Genomic DNA, 17,630 nt, shown 5'->3' on the forward strand with positions numbered 1-17,630 from the left:
CTATTTTTTTTTTTGCCTTTTTGTCTTTGTGCTAAGCTAAGCAGCTGCTCTAACAGTCTTCTCACATAAGTCTTGCAAGAAAGAGAAGAAGCATACTGTATTTTCCTAAATCCCAAAGTATTTCTTTAAAAAAGTTTTTGTGTGTGTGTGTGTGTGTGTGTGTCATCTATCTTATGTAAATTTCACCAATCTCCTTCCCACACCAAACTGGCAAATTTAGCAGCACATCATAAAGATTGTATAGTTGCCACAACTTCTCACCTCTCAGTTTCTGAAAGCTGCAGGCAATAACTCAAAAGTAGCAAGAGCTTTTTTTGGCTTTAAACGCAGACCTTACCTGTGCTCACTATTAGTCTACTGTCATGAAGTGCATCTTGTGTGCAATTTATTCAAGGTCCCGTTGTCCTTCGCCTAGTTTATCAGTCGTGTTGTGCAATTAACCAGGTCAACCCGCCACACTGGGCGAAGAAAATGAGACTGATGTGAAAATTAAATGAAAATACAGACAAGGAAAAGCGACCTACTGCTGCTAAATAAGCGCTGACATGAAAATTGAGTCATCAAAAGATTTTGCATCATAAAAATTACAAGCTGTTCTGTCATCAGTGGATGTATGGCATTTTGAAAAGAGCCTTTTCATGCAGTGAGTAGGTAAAGAGTGTGTGCATCGTGGGCTGCAACAAAGCTCAAAGAATGTGCGTATGCAAACGTCAACATGTCAATTTTTCAGTATTTGCAGCAATTTCTGAAGTAATGACAGGTAATCAGCAGCAAGGTGATCTGAATAAGCAGCCACAGTGAGAGCGCTACTCTAAATTCAGCACTTGTTCAACAGGAACTTTGCATTTTCCCCCCTCACACTGTTGATATAATAGGTGGGTGGAATGAGGGCACATCATGAACGGTGCAGCATGCCCTGAGCTGTGTGCTAACTCGATGTCAGAGCCCACAGTGAGTAATGATGGCAGTGAGGAGACTGGCACAGAGGCAGGGACAGGGCTTATCAGGTTTATGCTGCGGATGATAAAATGTTATATTCAGTTTCAGATTCTAGTGGCAGAGAGAGGGAGAGATGATATCTAAAAAACTAACCTCAACACTGCAGGCAGGCAGTGGCAAAGACAGGATGGCATGTATCACACACACACACACACACACACACACACACACACACACACACACACACACACACACGCACACACGTGCAGTATAACAAACCGTCTCCATGACACATCTTCTCGAGATTTCTTACAAGTACTAAGCTCTATTTTGGAATTAATTAGCTGCCTGAATCTCATCAGTTAATTATCATGATCAAGTCGAGGCAATAATTAAGTTTTCCTCACAGCAATGTGGCAGTTAGATGACGGTGGAATCCGTCTCGCATACGTACTTTAACATCGCCAACACACAAACACATGATGTCAATCCTGGATTAATACTTATCTTAACCAACATGTTTTTTAAGTGCCTTTACAAAACAGCGACAGAAGTGGTAATAAAGGTGACCAAACCCCAGCAGATTTAGCTTTACACTGGTTCACAGTCTGTTTTCAAATGTCGTGCTGGTTCACAACAATAACGACGTGTTACAATGTTTCAGCTGTGCGTCACAAAGATGCGCTGAATGATGCCTCGTACATCACTATGACATGCTGAGGAGTGTGACAAAGCGTCAGTATCTGACAGCTTTGGAATGAGAACAGGTTGGCATATCTGACATAATTTAACCCCTTGGAACCTCAGGAGACCTTTTTTAAGCAAGGTAAAAATTTGCAGAAAACAATATTTCTAATCATGATAATTACATATCTAAAAATATTTGAGACCATTATTATACTTTTAAGTGTTTTTTTCAGACCATTTCCCTGTTGTTGGTTTGGGGTGTTTTTTACTTCCATGTTTGCTTGATATGTTTGTTTAGGTTTATTTGTGCTAATTTTCAGGTAATTTTCTTGTACTTTTTACTATTTTGATACTTTTAATTTAAAAAAAAAGTTTAAATCAACATCAGATATTAACTGTTTGAACACTGAGCAAATTGGCTAGATTTCCTACTAAAACATGGAAAGACTGCAATGAGCAGTTAGTAGAAATTACCTGCATTATCAAGAAACCTAAAGCAAAAAATGCAAGTGAAAAAAGTACAAGAAAATCACCTGAAAATGAGCAAATAAACAAACAGAAGAGAGAAGAAAAAAAACACCAGGAAAAATGACATGAAAAATGACATGTACTTATTTCTGGTACATTTTTTGCCAAGTTGCTCATCACCTTTATTCCAATGTTTTTGAGTAATCAAACCAATTTGCTCAGGGTTCAAAGGGTTAAAGTGCATCCTGGGATTGATCCTTGTGGGTTGCCACACATGACCCCGACTATAGATCTCCTAAGATATCATTTTGCTCTGCATAATGTCTATGATTACTTGTATTTTTAACCAGTTTATCTTCACAGTTATTCCACCCAATCATGTCAATGATTGATCAGTGAAATAGAATATATTGAATTCCTTTTGAGGTGGTTTCATTTTATGGAATCTAGTAGTTTTGAGTCTCTTCACGGTCTCATGCCAGACATACTGCTGAGATCCCGACCCTAAATGTTCCGAAATGGAAACTAATATCAAATAACAAAAGTTTATTAGTCTGCAGCTCAAAATAGTTCCTAATAAATGCACTGTTTGCTCCTGTTTGAGTTTACAGTAATTTTCTCCCAAAGTTGAGGGTTGTTTTTTCATTTCTGTCTGTGCTGCTTTTTTAGTGTGACTCGACTGTGTGAGGTGGGCGCGGCTTAGTCTGAAAAAGGTGATGTCACCTTCCTTTCACCAATCAGGATTAAGCAACATTTGCCACATCCACACAGCTTTGACGTTGTTAAATGTCATCTCCTTATAAATAAAATCCCTGAGGTTTTGTACCCCCAAACTTTAACATAGATTATTGTTATTATATATAAATAACAAAAATAACAAACACTTAATATTAAAACTGAGTTTTTAGGAGCTTTAACTCCTATTCTCTTGTTGCCTCTGTTATGTTTCTGCTTTGTTTTGGTCTTTCAATGATTTTATGCATTTTTTATGTATTTGTATAGCCCTAAGAAATGGGACACATAAAATTGTATTCTGTACAATATTGGTACAACAGAGACAGATTTTTTTTTATAAAAGCAAATAAACAAAAAAGGCAGGTTATGAATAATTATGGGTCTGTGTGTGTGTGTGTATGAGAGTTTGCGTGTGTGTGTGCGCGTGCTGTAGAACTATATTAGTAAAAACAGGATGTTGTGTACAGTATATGTACATCCATAGTGAACTACTAATTTTTAAATGCAATAGCAGCAATAAAATATAAAGAAAATAAGGCAGAGGTTATCTTGAAGAACTGTATGCAAGTATAGTGAAGTTGACTACTGACTTGTATAATGAACTTAGCCATTATAATGATCACATGAGCAACAAAAGAATATAATAAAAGCCAAAACTAACTGCTCCTGAGGCTTGAGAGGATGACTGGAGGAAAAGACTGTAAAGGCCGAAGCACAAGGCTGTATCAGTGTCCCATCATTAGAGCACAGTGGACATACAGTACATCTTATTGATACTGTATTGTCTCTTCACGTTGAGACTGTGAAAAGATTTTCTATTCACAAAGTCCACTTCATCTTGCGCGGCTGCTGTGATGGAATATAGCTGCAATCTACTGCTTCGATGCATCATATATAAACATGATATAATAAATCATTATGGAGAGGGGAACGGCTGCGGCGCTCTCCAAACACGGCTGTCCTGTGAACAGCACTTCTTATTGTCTCTAAACTCAATAGTCCCCCCCCCCCCATGTGCTCCTTTTTTATTACTTGTCTCATTTATTGCAGTGCAGTGTCTGTTCATATCGGCCTTTGTAAATGAAGTTTTTGCAACAAAGGTTATTGAAATAAGTCCACGGGATCCTCGAGGATAAGTGATGCCGGGGAGAGTTAATTGGCTTTTTGAATGTTAGATCGCAGTGTAACCTGCTCAAGAGCAAGTTACCATGGCGATCTACCTGTGCTGAGCCCCGAGTTAGCTCTATGACCTACTAATGATTCTTCATGACTGTGGGCTCAGAATCCCATTTGAAGCAAATGTATGTATGCTTATAATCTGCTGAATGTTTTTCCTATATTTCCTACATTGCTCCTTCCTCTTCAGCCCAGAGAAAAAATTCTGGAGAACTGTATTTCTAATTATCATAATATAGTTAGAATTATTCATACAAATTAACTGTACAGTAATAATACAGATGTACAAATAATTGTTATTTTGAGAAGTTTTTTCAGGTCTTTCCTGGATTTTTTCTTTTTTTGCTCAGGTTTCAAAGGGCTAAATATTATCAATTTATAAAGGAGTTTTAAATCAGCAAGGTTCATCTTGTCTTGGAAGTAAACAAAACACTTTAATTTTGTATTTTAACATGAGGCGCTGGTCAATTTCCATTTTACCAGATTGTCTTACCTCTTCAGGCCGACCCAGGGCAGGGGTACCGGTGAGCAAGATGGCCCGCTTGGCACTCTGGATAAGAGGCACCAGAATCTTAGTCCGCGCTGCGTTCCTGGATTTGAGATAATGTGACTCGTCCACCACGACCACAGCGAACTGCTGCCTGGTCAGGGCCTCCACCAGGGGGCGGGCATCCGTGGTGAGCAGACCATAACCCAGCACTGTCACCTTACTGCAGCTGATACCCCTGGAGGGACAAGAACACACACACACACACACACACAGAAAAAACACACTATGCAGATGATGTATGTTTCAAGTGATGCATCATAAATTATCCTTTTTCATTTAGAAAAAAATTATATAACATGTAAACACAAACGTGATAAACACGTCATCTATTTACTAGAGATGCAATTTACGCTTTTCATTTTTTACCACCAACAGTTCAAACACCCAAGATATATATTCAATTCACTATCATTCAGCACTAAAAAATGAAAATATTTCATTTTGAGAGAGCCAGTTTTTGTTTGTTTTGCATTTTTCGAAGCAGGTACCCTTTTTTTTAATTATGAAACAATTGATCTATTTCAGCATATTTCTTCCAATTTGTGGAATATTTCTTACCATATTGCTTGTTGCATTTTTTTTTTATTTCTGAAAGAAATCTCACCAATTTGTCCAACACAAGAGAAGAGATTTCGCTCCAGGGTTAATACACGTTTGGTTGAAATAGCATTTATGGCATGATGGTGTATTTGGGATTGAGTAAAAAAAAAAAGCTGCAGTGCCGACGTTTATTACAATAACATGTCACCGAGTGCAGCAGTGTGACTCATTGATGTGCTTTTAATAGTTTTTTGGACAATAATGGAGCTCTTTGGCACAGAAGAAGAAGATATTTCATGCTGTGGAAGCACAATACATGCTATGAAATATCGTCAGCCTTTAAACCGCTGTTGTGCTCTTACAGTAGTCACCTTTAACACTGACAAACATATATTAAAAGCGAGTACTAAATAGAAACTCAACATCTGTTCAAATGTTGTAGTGTTTATTGACTCGGCAGCTGCGCCCTCCAGGTAAAGTAAAGCAGACTATTTAAAATGGGAGTGTGGACTTGATAAATGTTGAGGCACACAAAGGAAGACACATATGCGGACACTGCCAGGCGCAGAATAGGACTGCTGATTTTTTTTTTTTTTTATACTCTTCTCTAGCGCTTAAGAAATCCATTCCAGGGCTGCATTGCAATTTCTATATTTTCCAGTTTATGCGCAGCCCCTTAACACAAACACACAGATACACAGTTGCAGATAAACAAACAAACACGGCGGCAGCATTCAGCTGCATGGAACTCAATAAGAATCTCTGAGAAATCAAAAACCTCTACAGCATCTGTCAGCTTCTAATTTCTTTGCCGTCGCCACACACACAAACACACGCATGCACGCACGCACGCACACACATACACACACACAAGCTGAAATAAACCTAAGGTGTCATTCATGTTCTATAAAACAACAATTGAGTCAAAATGCTCAGAGGAGGTGCTGCATAATTTTTTCTTGCCTCCCTGTTCAGTCATTAACACTTCCCAGTTCAAGGACACGTTTTCCCCAGAAGGCTTTCACAACCTCTTTGCGCCTTGTCTGTGATGTGAGGTGGAGTTTTTTTTCCTTCCAAGTCACACATGCAGAAAGTTTCATTCAAAAATAAAAAACTAAGAGAACTAGGGGAAAGTTGAGATGATGATATTTTATACATGACATTAGTCCATCATGCGGAGATGCACCGCAAACCTGAGTCTATATAAACAGCTGCGAAAATGAGCCACATTTCTCCACGACAGCAGTTTTCCTCTTCCCGCGCTGAAAATTTTTCCTGCTCTTGTTCAATATTGCAGACGTTGCGTTGACATGATTTGTCTGTCAGCGCTGTCAAACATCGGGCCCTGCTGGCTCCTGACACCGAGGGACACTTTGAGATTAAATTGTCAACTTCTCTGTCTATCAGCCTGCCGCACCTTCGCGCTGTGCGACCGAGTGTGTTTATGTTTTCCTTCCAGCTCTTTAGGTAAATTATTACCGCTCGCATGAAGCAGAAGGACACAACTTCCACTTAAATTCAAATAATGGCTGCAACCTTTCACTTACATAATCCTGTGTATGATGAACATAATCCACTGGATTATGTACTTTGCTTAAATATCCATATTTATGCACTCTAAAGACTGTGGGTCTAAATGTGCAAAATGTGACCCTATTTTGCTCCATAACATAGAGAATTTTGCCTTGAATTAATTAAAAATGTTTTATAGATTAATCATTAAATTACATTTTGAGGAAGAAAAGACAGATATGCACAGTTTCCAGCTAAAATGTGAATATTTGCTGGGTTTTGGTGGGAGTCGTGTGATGATAAATGTAATCTTCACGTTTTGAACTATTTAAAGACGTCACCTTGTCTTTTAGGTTTCTGGGCCTTAATTATTATTGGTTAGCTGCACAAGGTGACCGATAAAAGAGCTGTATACAACATTCACAACATAAATATAGCAGCAAACCACTATAAACTATGTACAGATACAGTGGATTAATGGCGCCCTGAGCAGAGAGCTTCTCTGTTGTTTGTTGTGTAGACGTAACTGCATGTTAGTGCATGTGTGTCCCTGTTTGTGTATCACACATGGCTATTTAATTCGGATAAAACAAATATAGTTTTCTGGACTTGTTTCCCTAGCTTTTCAAAAAATAACATTTTCTGAATCGTCTTATTCCTTTCAGTTTGCAGGACATTTCTTTCCAAGTTGCTCATTGCCTTTTTCCAGATGTTTTCAAAAGAATTCAAACCAGCTTTGCTCAGGGTCCAAAGGTTTCAAAATATGTAAAAGGTGTCTGAACGCAGCACAAAAAAGTCAATCAGTCCGACCATGTTACCTTAAATTTGTGAAGAAAACCTTGTTTTTCTTGCATGCTTCCACGGAAAATGGAGATAATATTGATTGACTGATTGATTGGGGACTTTGTTTTACAACAAAACTACATCAAAACATCTAAATCTCATTTGACCAGTCGTATGCTCCGTACTTTGCAAACACACGCTAAACACCTCAATATCAGAGCCAGGCTTTGAGGAGGGCAAAGATAAGTTTCACTTTAATTTCAGATGTACATAGTAAGGCTGTTAAATTCGGTCCGCAGTTAATCAGTCAATCAATTTTTGCATTTTCTGTGGAGGCATGCAAGAAAATCAACATTTTCTTTAGGAATTCAAGGTAACACTGCAAAATAAAGTGATACACGTTTGACATTTTGTATTTCAAACAAAGTCATAAATGCAACTATTTTTTAAGACAGTCAGTAATACATTTCTTCTATTTCCCTAAAGGTTTGACTTTTTCTCTCGAAAACTGCAGTTAAATAAAAAGTTTGACAGTACGGAGGTTTTATCAGTTTGCTAATATTAGCCTTTCATTAAACATTACATACTGACCAGTCAGTGTCGTCCACAACCGATGAACAAAGAAGAACAAAAGAAGAACAAAATGACGTTTGCTGATTAAATATTTATCATTTATCTGAAGGCCCATAATCCAAATATATTCTCGTAACACATTTTGATAATGATTCTTCACAAGTTTATAATTAACATAAGGTCTGTATTACAAAGTGGTCGTGCTTCTGCCTGATTGAGTCGGTGGAGACCAAAACAGAGCTAAAGAGATTCAGTATTAATCACCAAGAGTGCTAATATTGCCAAATTTGCTGAATGTGTAAACAAGCAACTGTATCTCATGTATCACCTATGTACTTATGAGATAATATGTCAGTATTGTGTTCATAGCTTGGGTCCACTGCCCCCAAGTGGCCAAAAAATAAGTTAATGCAGATTTAAGGAGTCAGAAAACCAAGATTTAGTTGCAATAAAATAAGAAAACTAAGAGGCTGATTTTTTTTTGTTTGTTTGCAAATACCTTTATTTCTGTTTTTATTTTATCTGAAAATATGAAGGTCTAAAGCTGCAAAAATTCTTTAGGTTTACATGTTGCCCCAACAGCGCTAGGGTAGGGCAAAGTGTATTTATTTTTGGGGGGATTTAAAATAGTGTTATTCTGCACATGAGTAAATTGATGGGATTTATTTTTGTTTGTTAGTTCAGTTTTTCTGTTTTATCTTCTCTGAGAATATGTTGGGCTTAAGCTGCAGAAAATTCTTAGTTTAAATGTTGCCCCAATGGACAAAGGCTCGCCAAATATGTATTTATTTTAAAAACAGCACTATTATGCACATAAGTCTATTGACACGACAAATTTTTCTTTTGTTTGAAAATAGTTGTTCTGTTTTATTTTTATCTCTACATGAAAAATTATTTGTTTTAACCTGTTTCTAATGTAGGCTGACGCAATATTTATTAATTTTTAAATTGCGTTCTCATGCACGTGAGTATATTATAAAAACTATTCAACTTTTTCTATAGCTTCTCTACTAATTGCTTTTAAGTTCGATGAACACACATTATATTTGACTAGAATTTCTCCCATTTTTCCAGGACATTAAAATCTCCTCGGATACCTGGACCGGAGCCGAAATGTGTGTGTGTTGCACAGGTGAGGTTGTTGTGGGGATGAAGGTGGATGACCTACATGATGTGGCTCTTGCTCTCCACCAGGTTGATGTCTCCAGGCTGCAGCTCGGGGATCCACCTCTCCAGCTCCTCGATCCAGGGATACTTGAGTGACGAGGGCACCACCACCAGCAGGGGCCACTCCTGCCTGAAGGCGCACGCCACCGCGATGGCCTGCACCGTCTTCCCAAGACCCATCTGGACGGAGCAAATCAACACCCGGCGAAGGGGGGAGAAAAACAAGTCAATTGCACGCAGACTCTGCGGTAAATTGCATATGACGGCTGCGCTGATGTGAGGCCCAAGAGTAATAAGGTCTCAGAATGATTCGTGTGTCAAAAGCGATTAGGCACGTGGGAGTGCTGCACAGTGCTGACAAATTAATTTGGAAAGCATGCAGCAAAAGTCCCAGGTTCCTTTTTTTTTTTTAAAGAAAATAGATTTCCTGAGCCAGCGTTGTGTGTGCTTACCTCATCGGCGATCATACATCTGTAAAACAAAAGAAAACAGAAGACTTAATTAGACATGACCTGGTTCCTATAAAAACTTTATACATAAAAACAGCTTGGGCAGCATGAGCGCTTTGCTCAAGGGCACCACAGCATCCTTCATTAGACAGGAAGTTATTGTTTTTCGTGTCCAGACACTGTTGGCCTGTCCAAAGCTTCCTGTCACAACCCAACTCTTCAAACCTCTCTGGCCACAGAAAAACACACACCGTCACCTCACACTCAGTCGCTCTTGGACATATTACAAATCTGTCACTTGTGATTTAGCTCTGTGCTGCTGCTTTGTTTCAGTTCGCTGTTGTTTCTATTCAATATTTATGTTGTTGTTGTTCCTATTGAAAACTTCTGTGTCTTGGCAGAGACTTTGGGGAGAGCTCGCTGCGTTTGGGTTCATCCAATTCCCAGCGACAGAGAAGAGCACGCTGGGTGATGCAGAAACTAGAGTTGAATGATATTTTTCAAGGAAATTGTCAATTTGAAAAAAAGACATCAAATCTTATGCTCTTTATTTGCCAGCTCACAAGCTGATATTCTGCTGACAGGCGAGAGCTGTTGATCACAAATTCACAGTTCAGTTGGACTTCGGGAAGGACTGAAGTGTCTTTATATGTTTTCAACAAATCTAAAGTGGAAACGTGCAACTTTTCAAGTTTTTATTGTTTCTGTCGACTTTGATGAAGTGCGTTTTAACATGTGTTAACATGGCAATTAACCCTTAGAGCCCGCTTTGATATGACACACTTATGTTGTTCTGTGCACAAAATGCAAGCTTTAAAAAATATTATACATTATTAATTTCTACTTCAACTGAGTTAATTTTTTTACCAACGTCAGTCCTAATCATAAATTCAAATATTCATTAATTTTCAGAATTTTAACCCTGTAAATGCCAGGTTTTTGTCATGATGCCTCTATTAAGATGAAAAGTAATTGAATTAATTTCAATATAATACATGCAAAGTAGATTTTTTTTTAATATCACAGCCTGGGATATGTCAGTGATTTGCAGCAACATTGAATGTGACTGTGCACCTAGTGGGAAATAGCATGTATTTTCTTTATATGCCAAATATGGTAAAAATGACATCATCAGGTGGAAAAGATTAAAGATGAAAAATTCCAAGGCAAAAGCCCAGAATGACACCCAGAAATAATACAGTGCATGTCTTTATGCTTTTATGGCTGTGGGATCAAAAACTGCAGTTAGACTGAGACAGTATGAATGTAACAATTTTGTTTTTACAGTGATTTTTAAACTTTTTGCGGGAGCTGAGCTGGAAAGTCCAAGATTAAACAAAAACACCCTTCTGACATTCATCAGCAAAGCCACGATTTCTTATAAGGTTCTCAAGATCATCTTGCAAAATCTTCCTGTGGTGTGTGAGGTACATTTAAGGGATATTTCGCCAATTTTCAACCAGCTTTGGATCAAAACAATATGGATAGAACTGATAAATGAACTCTGGTAAGCTTCCCTTCAGCTAACCATATTATTTTTGTTGTATGTAGGTGTCGATCCATAAATAAATGAATTTAAATACAAACATTTTAAAACTTTTTTTGGTCAGAGATGTGAGTTTATTAATACCAGGCACACACTGTACGGATTCAGCCCCTGACTAATTTTAGAATTGATCAACTGGCTGTCGGACAATCTGCATGTCAGACGTTCTGCTCTTTTTTGGAAATTCCGTCTTGCAGTGTGAGCACTTTCACAGTCCAATTTCTCCAAATGCCTGCTGTCAAAATCTGTTATAAAATGCAGCGAGCTTGTTTTAATATTATAGGGGTAATATTTTACATGCTGTTAGTCTTGATGGCATCTTCCAGCCATCTGCAGCTCCAGATTTTTATTCTTTCAATCCTTGCTTTCCGTTCATAGCAGAAGTGCACAAAGTAGCGCTGCCTTTCAAATGGTCTGTGCCAATTGTGTTGACAACTCTTGTGGTACGTTCAGACGCATTTTTACAAGCATTTAAACCCTCAAAACCTGAGCAAAATGTTTTGCTTTCATTTTGAAAAAGTGGGGAAAAAGTCAATGAGCAACTTGGCAAGAGATGTCCTGCAAACTGCAAGAATTTCCTAGATTTGGATAATTACTTTTTAAAAAACCTAGGGAAAAGTGTTGAGAAAAACTATATGTATAATTAGAATTATCATATATTAAAAATATTTCACAGGATAATTTTCTTTTTTAATCACTTTCCCTGGTTTGTCTGGGGGGGGTTAACTTTCATTTTGTTTTGTTTTTCTAATTTTTAGGTGATTTTCTTGTTTTTTCACAATTTTCTCAAAAAAATTTGGGTCAGTGCTCATTGTCTTCTCCCCATGTTTTCGAAAGACATCAGGTCAGTTTGTGCAGGTTCAAAGGGTTAAAGATTAATAAAATGTTCATTTTATAAGCCATTTTAACAAACAGTTAATCCTTTTAATGCACATTTTAGGAGTGTACGATGAGCCTGCAGTGGAGCCTTAAACTAGGATAAAAGCAGCAGCTCACCTGTCTGGCTGTCTCTGATATGGTGTGTTTTAGCAACCACAGAACAGCCCCTTTACACTCTGCATGATAAAGGAACAATGAAAGCGCGACACATTCTTTAGCTGAAGTTGTCCCCCGTGGAAAAAGTATAGATAGATCAACCTCTGCCTCTCTCTGCCCGCTGGACTCGGGCCTATTGTCATGACCTTGCTTATTCATAAATGCTTCCAACGGCATGTCAGAGCAAACAGTGCGATGGAGCAGCTCTGAATACCTCAGACACGGTCTCTCATTATTCTCTCTCCTCCTCCACCTCCTCCTCTTCCCCCCATCTCCGCCCCATTTCTCTCTTTCAGCTGAGGAACATGATTAATGTGCACCTTGCCACTGGTGGTTTTTCTAATTGCCAGCACACCGGCCCAGTCAGCGCAATGTGCACACACACACACGCGCACACACACACACACACACACACACACACACACACACACACACACACACACACAGGGGCTAGTATGTGTGAAAAATGCACACAAAAGAAAAGAGGGGAAAAAAAGAAGCATGATATATACAAAGTGCACACACACACATACATATATGTGCTTGCGCATACCACCACCCACCCACACACACCCACACACACACACACACACACACACACACACACACACAAACTGGGGGAGGGAGCGCGGCGGGCTGGGGCAGGTGCTTGCCATTTCCCAACACATTAATCATCCTCCTTTAAATAACCTGAGTGTCGTCTTGACGGTTTGAGACTGCGAGGATGCTGCAGCGCTGTTGCCTGACGACGGCACGGTCCCCGCCGCCCCATCTTTCTAATGTTATCTCCGAAACCCACAAGCCCCAAAGTGTCAGGAAATGGGCTCCCCTACCTCCCAAGCTGGCTACGATGATTTGATGGCTTTGACCTCTGCGTGCTGATGTGTCGTGTCTAACCCCAATCTTCCAGCCCTGTTACGGTTCTCTTCTGAGGATCGGACCCGCAGAGCGCTGCGGTCAGCGGGAAAGCGGCTCAGAGGTTGGACGCTGCACAAAAGGCTGATCAGAGGGGGCTACAGTGTGTCACGCTCACACACAGTTATGGGTTCAGGGTGCAGTTTGGCTGTACATTGCAAATGAACTTGAAATCAAAATAAAGTAGCCTTTGGCGGAAGAGGTTTGGGCTGTGGGAGATGGAAGATGTTTCAATAGTGTGCGTGACTTTAAAAGGAAAAGTTTAAAACCGAGCTATATGGGGCAATTCACCAGTGTTTTGCTTACAGGTTTGTTTTTTTTCCTAACTTAAGCACAACTTTCTGCCACCCAAATCTATCACAGAGCTCTTTTATTGTTTTTTTTTCAGTGGTGCTTAAAATAGAAACACTTTTTGTACTTGCTGGACTTTCAATAAAGTTACACACACTGGCTTTTCTTTTTGTCCTATGTTGTTTTTACCCAACTTTATTCCACTGGTTCCCAAAGTAGAGATGTTCCTTATGACCTAAGTTCCCTAAACGTTGTCAGAAAAAAATATTGTCCTTTGAAAATGTTAATCCTATTTTTCAGTAATCAAATAGTATTTTAAATGTTGCTGAAATGTGCACAGTATGAACATCGCATATTATCCTAAAAAATGCATCGCCCTACATAAAAGATAACCAATAAAATTTGTTGAATACTATTTTCTTCAGGAAAATAAATCTTTTAAAAAATGCCTTATCACGACAGCATTTTCACCATACATATACCATATATTGTGGAATGATCTGCCTCAGGAACTCTGGCTTGCTACATCATTGTTTCCTTTTAAATCACTTTTGAAGACTTATTTTTATCAGAAGACATTCCTATAATTTCTCTTTTAATTTCTTTTTCTTTGCTCTGCTCTGCTGAACTTTAAATTGTTGTTTTTATATTTCTCTCTTGTATTGTATTGTTTTTATTTTTCCTGTGTGTGTGTTTTATTTAGATTTTAATGTGTGCAGCACTTTTTGCAATGTTGATTTGAATGTGCTGCAAAAATTAACTTTTTCATTATTATTATTATTATTGTTGTTGTTGTTATATTTTTAATTTATCTTTTTATCTACCTTGTTTTTATTTTAGGTCAAACAAAAAATAATAACAATTAAAAAAACACATTAGACAAAAATAACCAGTTAAATTAAAAAAATGACCTATTAAATAGGCAGCTATGCTGCAGCTCAGGCATGTGACGATGGTCACAGGTTGTCACAGAAAGACAACACAGTTGCAGGTTGAGTTAAGGCCATATTTAAACAATCTATAGTACATAGTCATATATGCATGCCACCAGAGCATTTTGGGCGTGTCCAACTCCTCTCTGCTAGTTAAATGGTACATAATCTAAGTGCATAGGGGTTGTATTTAGTCCCCTCATTAATCATAGGGGTGTTTTGGGCGTAGCATAAATTAACCAATCAGAGTGTCATCTCCCATTCCTTTTAAAAGCCAGGTGTGCATGCAGCTGGCGCACTGCTATTTACATGGTGGATGCAGCAAATTGGAGAAATGAGCAGATTTCTGTTGAGAGTAATATAGTAAAAGCAGTGGCGTCACTGCAGCATATATTGTGGGACATTTCAGCAGACAAACTACAAACTGTAGTTTTTAACCTGACAGAAAAAACAGAATCACATTTTTAGCTTCTGAAATTATCGATGAAGCACCTTGTGCGTAAATGTACACTCTCTCTTAATGGGGAGTCAGACAGCAGCTCTGCTCTGCTCTCTGCTACATTCACATTACAGAATGTCATTAATATTTTCCTTATTAGTTATGTATTATTTCACAAACCTGCAGCACATCCTTTTTTCTATAAAATTATTTTAAGAACATAATAATGAGAATCATAAATACAGTTTTCTGTATTCCCTCATTTTTTGATCATCAAAATAATCCTCTGCAGCTAAATTCCAGATCATTTCCATGTCAACTTTTACTAATTATTGTCTTTTTTTTTCTTTTTTAAATCAGTTTTCTCAGGTTTTAGATGTTGCTAGTAAAAGGTGTCTCAATGCAGCAAAAGAAAACTGATGTTGATCCGGGGGTTAAAGGGTTAATGAGGGTCCTCATCAAGGTCAGTCCAACAGTGAACACAATATGTTTCATTATGGTATGTGGGTGTGACTTTTCTCTTACATTATGGCCTTATAATCCTTTGTAATTCTTTTTTGCTGAGAGTTTAATCATAATCCACGTTGTGCTGCATTTAATTCAGGAGCATGTACATAAAGATGTATGAATGTTTGGCTCTAATGATGCATTTTTCTCCAAAGATTTCAGTTTCTTGAAATGATAAACTAAACAAAAGCGCTTTTTTTTTATGTTACAATACTCGTTAAAAATGTCTCCCACCAGCCCAGTTCTTCTCTCTAACACACAAACTGACCCAGCAGGCTGCACAGTTTATTTATCATGTGTAGCCTCTATACTTTGTTTCCATAAAAACCTCCAATACTATCCAAATAAAGGAAAGCCGGCTATTAAGGCTACGGGTTACTAATGGTGAGTAAAATTACATTTTTCATGCTGTATAATAGAACTCCTGCCGTCTTCATATCGCAAACTTACATTAAAAATTATGGCAAATTTCACGCTTAATTAGGAGGAAATGGAATATAGAGCGCTGTAGAAGGTAAACACTGTAAATGAGGCGCTTTAAAGATGTAAGGGACATTTTCTTCTTTTTGAGATGATCCTGGACCGAGTGTCCGTCTCACATTACAGGTCAGGTACATGAGAATTGTCCGCAGACTGCTGGATCTCAGTGGAATAATGAAACTGATTAGGTTTGACATTGCATAACATATAGTAGAGACTAAAAGTGATTTCTCTCCTCAAGCTGCTGCTTTGATTTTGACCTATCCTCTTTAAATTTGTCCCTCAAAAGTCCCCACAGACACCAAGTTTGTACCACTCCAAATGCATGGGCTTTCATCACTGAGCCATAGGCTTCGTCACCAATGTGCCACCTCATCCAGTGATGGATAGCAACCGAACAAACATTCATTTAAAGTGGAAATATACGTTTTTTACTTTAACGTATCCCAGTGAAGAAAATGCTCAATCGCACAATGTAACAGCTACACAGTTATGACACCACCAGTATATTAGTATACTATAGTATAGTATAGTATAGTATAGTACAGTATGCTGTGGTATTATATAGTATGGTATGGTATGGTGTGGTATAGTATACTATGGTATAGTATATCAAGTGTTTTACAGTAAAATTATAAGACAGAAAAACAATTAAAAAAAAAAAAAAATTACAAAAAAAATGAAATAATAATAACAAGAATAGATAATAAAAGAAAAATGAAGAATAAAATAAAAATAAAAATAACAGGATAGACAGGTTTAATAATGACCCAGACAAGTAAGTTTCAAAACTAATTAAAATAAAAAAAGAGTGTATATGTAGGTTCTTTGCAGTTACTATCCCCACAAGGCCAACTGTGGATACTCTGCCAAGCAAAAGAAATACAGCCTCATCACTCGGCTCTATGGGAAACAGAAAACGGTCCGGTTGTCTTTGCAACAACGCCGAAATCACTTGGAAACAGTAAGGGAAGTTGTCTCTCTCCATTTTAATGAAAATCTTGTGTATTACTACTTTAAACAGGGACTCTGAAATTGTACTCCCAGTACTGCAACTCCCAGTGTACCACTGAATAACCCAAATGATTACATGGAACCACTCAGCGTAAAGCGAACAACTCTTAATGGGCGTAAATAAATCAACTTGTATGTGTACAGAGAACAAACTCCATCTGTGGAAAGGACTCCACTCTGTAATTTGACCATCACAGACAGAGACGACACAGTCAGCTTATTGATCTCCTCTCACATCAGCAGAGCAGGTCTTATTCAATAAAAGCACAGCCAGTCACTTACAATCATATTTTGGACAAATCAGAGCGCGGCGGACATACAGTGCATCACATGGATGCTCATGGATAGCTCCGAGCTGCAGTCAACACCTTAATGGAAGTGACCAAGAGCTCTTAATGGATGTACTTTTACTCCAAATTGATGTTTTTTTTATATATCAGAGTACTGCGTTTTAAAGATATACCGTGGGCAAATGTATGTTTCAGAATAGCCGAATATATGTGAGCACTCAAACAACACACTTCTTCCAAACTTTCCAAACAATACAATCAACCACATCTCGGGGGTTTTTATTGTCGCACTGTTCCACAACTTTCCCACATTAGCCCTCTCCAACTCCATCAAATTCACTCCCCCTCCTACACAGACCCATACAGCGGCGGCCATAAGTATGTGAATCGCAACAACATTTGATGTTTTGGTTCGGTGCGCTTGATGCTCTGGATGTGAAAAGACACGAGATTTAAAGGAAAAATCCGCCCCCGGATCCTCCCACGCCGTTAGATATCCAACATCAATCTGTGATGTTCGGTGCATTCCAGGAGTTATTTTATAATGAAGGGCTGACGTTTATTTTTTTTTTCTCTGTCAGACTGCCTCGTCTAGTTCCACT

The 17,630-nt window shown here is 38.3% G+C and overlaps 1 protein-coding gene across 4 annotated transcripts in view; it reads right to left on the reverse strand.

Annotated features, from left to right (window-relative positions):
• The window catches only part of zranb3 (zinc finger, RAN-binding domain containing 3), a 102,598-nt gene that overhangs the window by 79,119 nt on the left and 5,849 nt on the right, over positions 1–17,630 (reverse strand). For all 4 annotated transcript variants that reach the window (XM_042513403.1, XM_042513405.1, XM_042513402.1 and 1 more), the window contains exons 3-5: positions 9,583–9,601; positions 9,132–9,310; positions 4,499–4,730 (exon numbers count right to left, since the gene is read on the reverse strand). In XM_042513403.1, coding sequence (XP_042369337.1) covers positions 4,499–4,730; positions 9,132–9,310; positions 9,583–9,601 — 430 coding nt within the window. The remainder of the gene's footprint in view (positions 1–4,498; positions 4,731–9,131; positions 9,311–9,582; positions 9,602–17,630) is intronic.

Source organism: Plectropomus leopardus, chromosome 24 (genome assembly GCF_008729295.1).
Source record: "Plectropomus leopardus isolate mb chromosome 24, YSFRI_Pleo_2.0, whole genome shotgun sequence".
In the NCBI taxonomy this organism is placed as follows: domain Eukaryota; kingdom Metazoa; phylum Chordata; class Actinopteri; order Perciformes; family Serranidae; genus Plectropomus; species Plectropomus leopardus.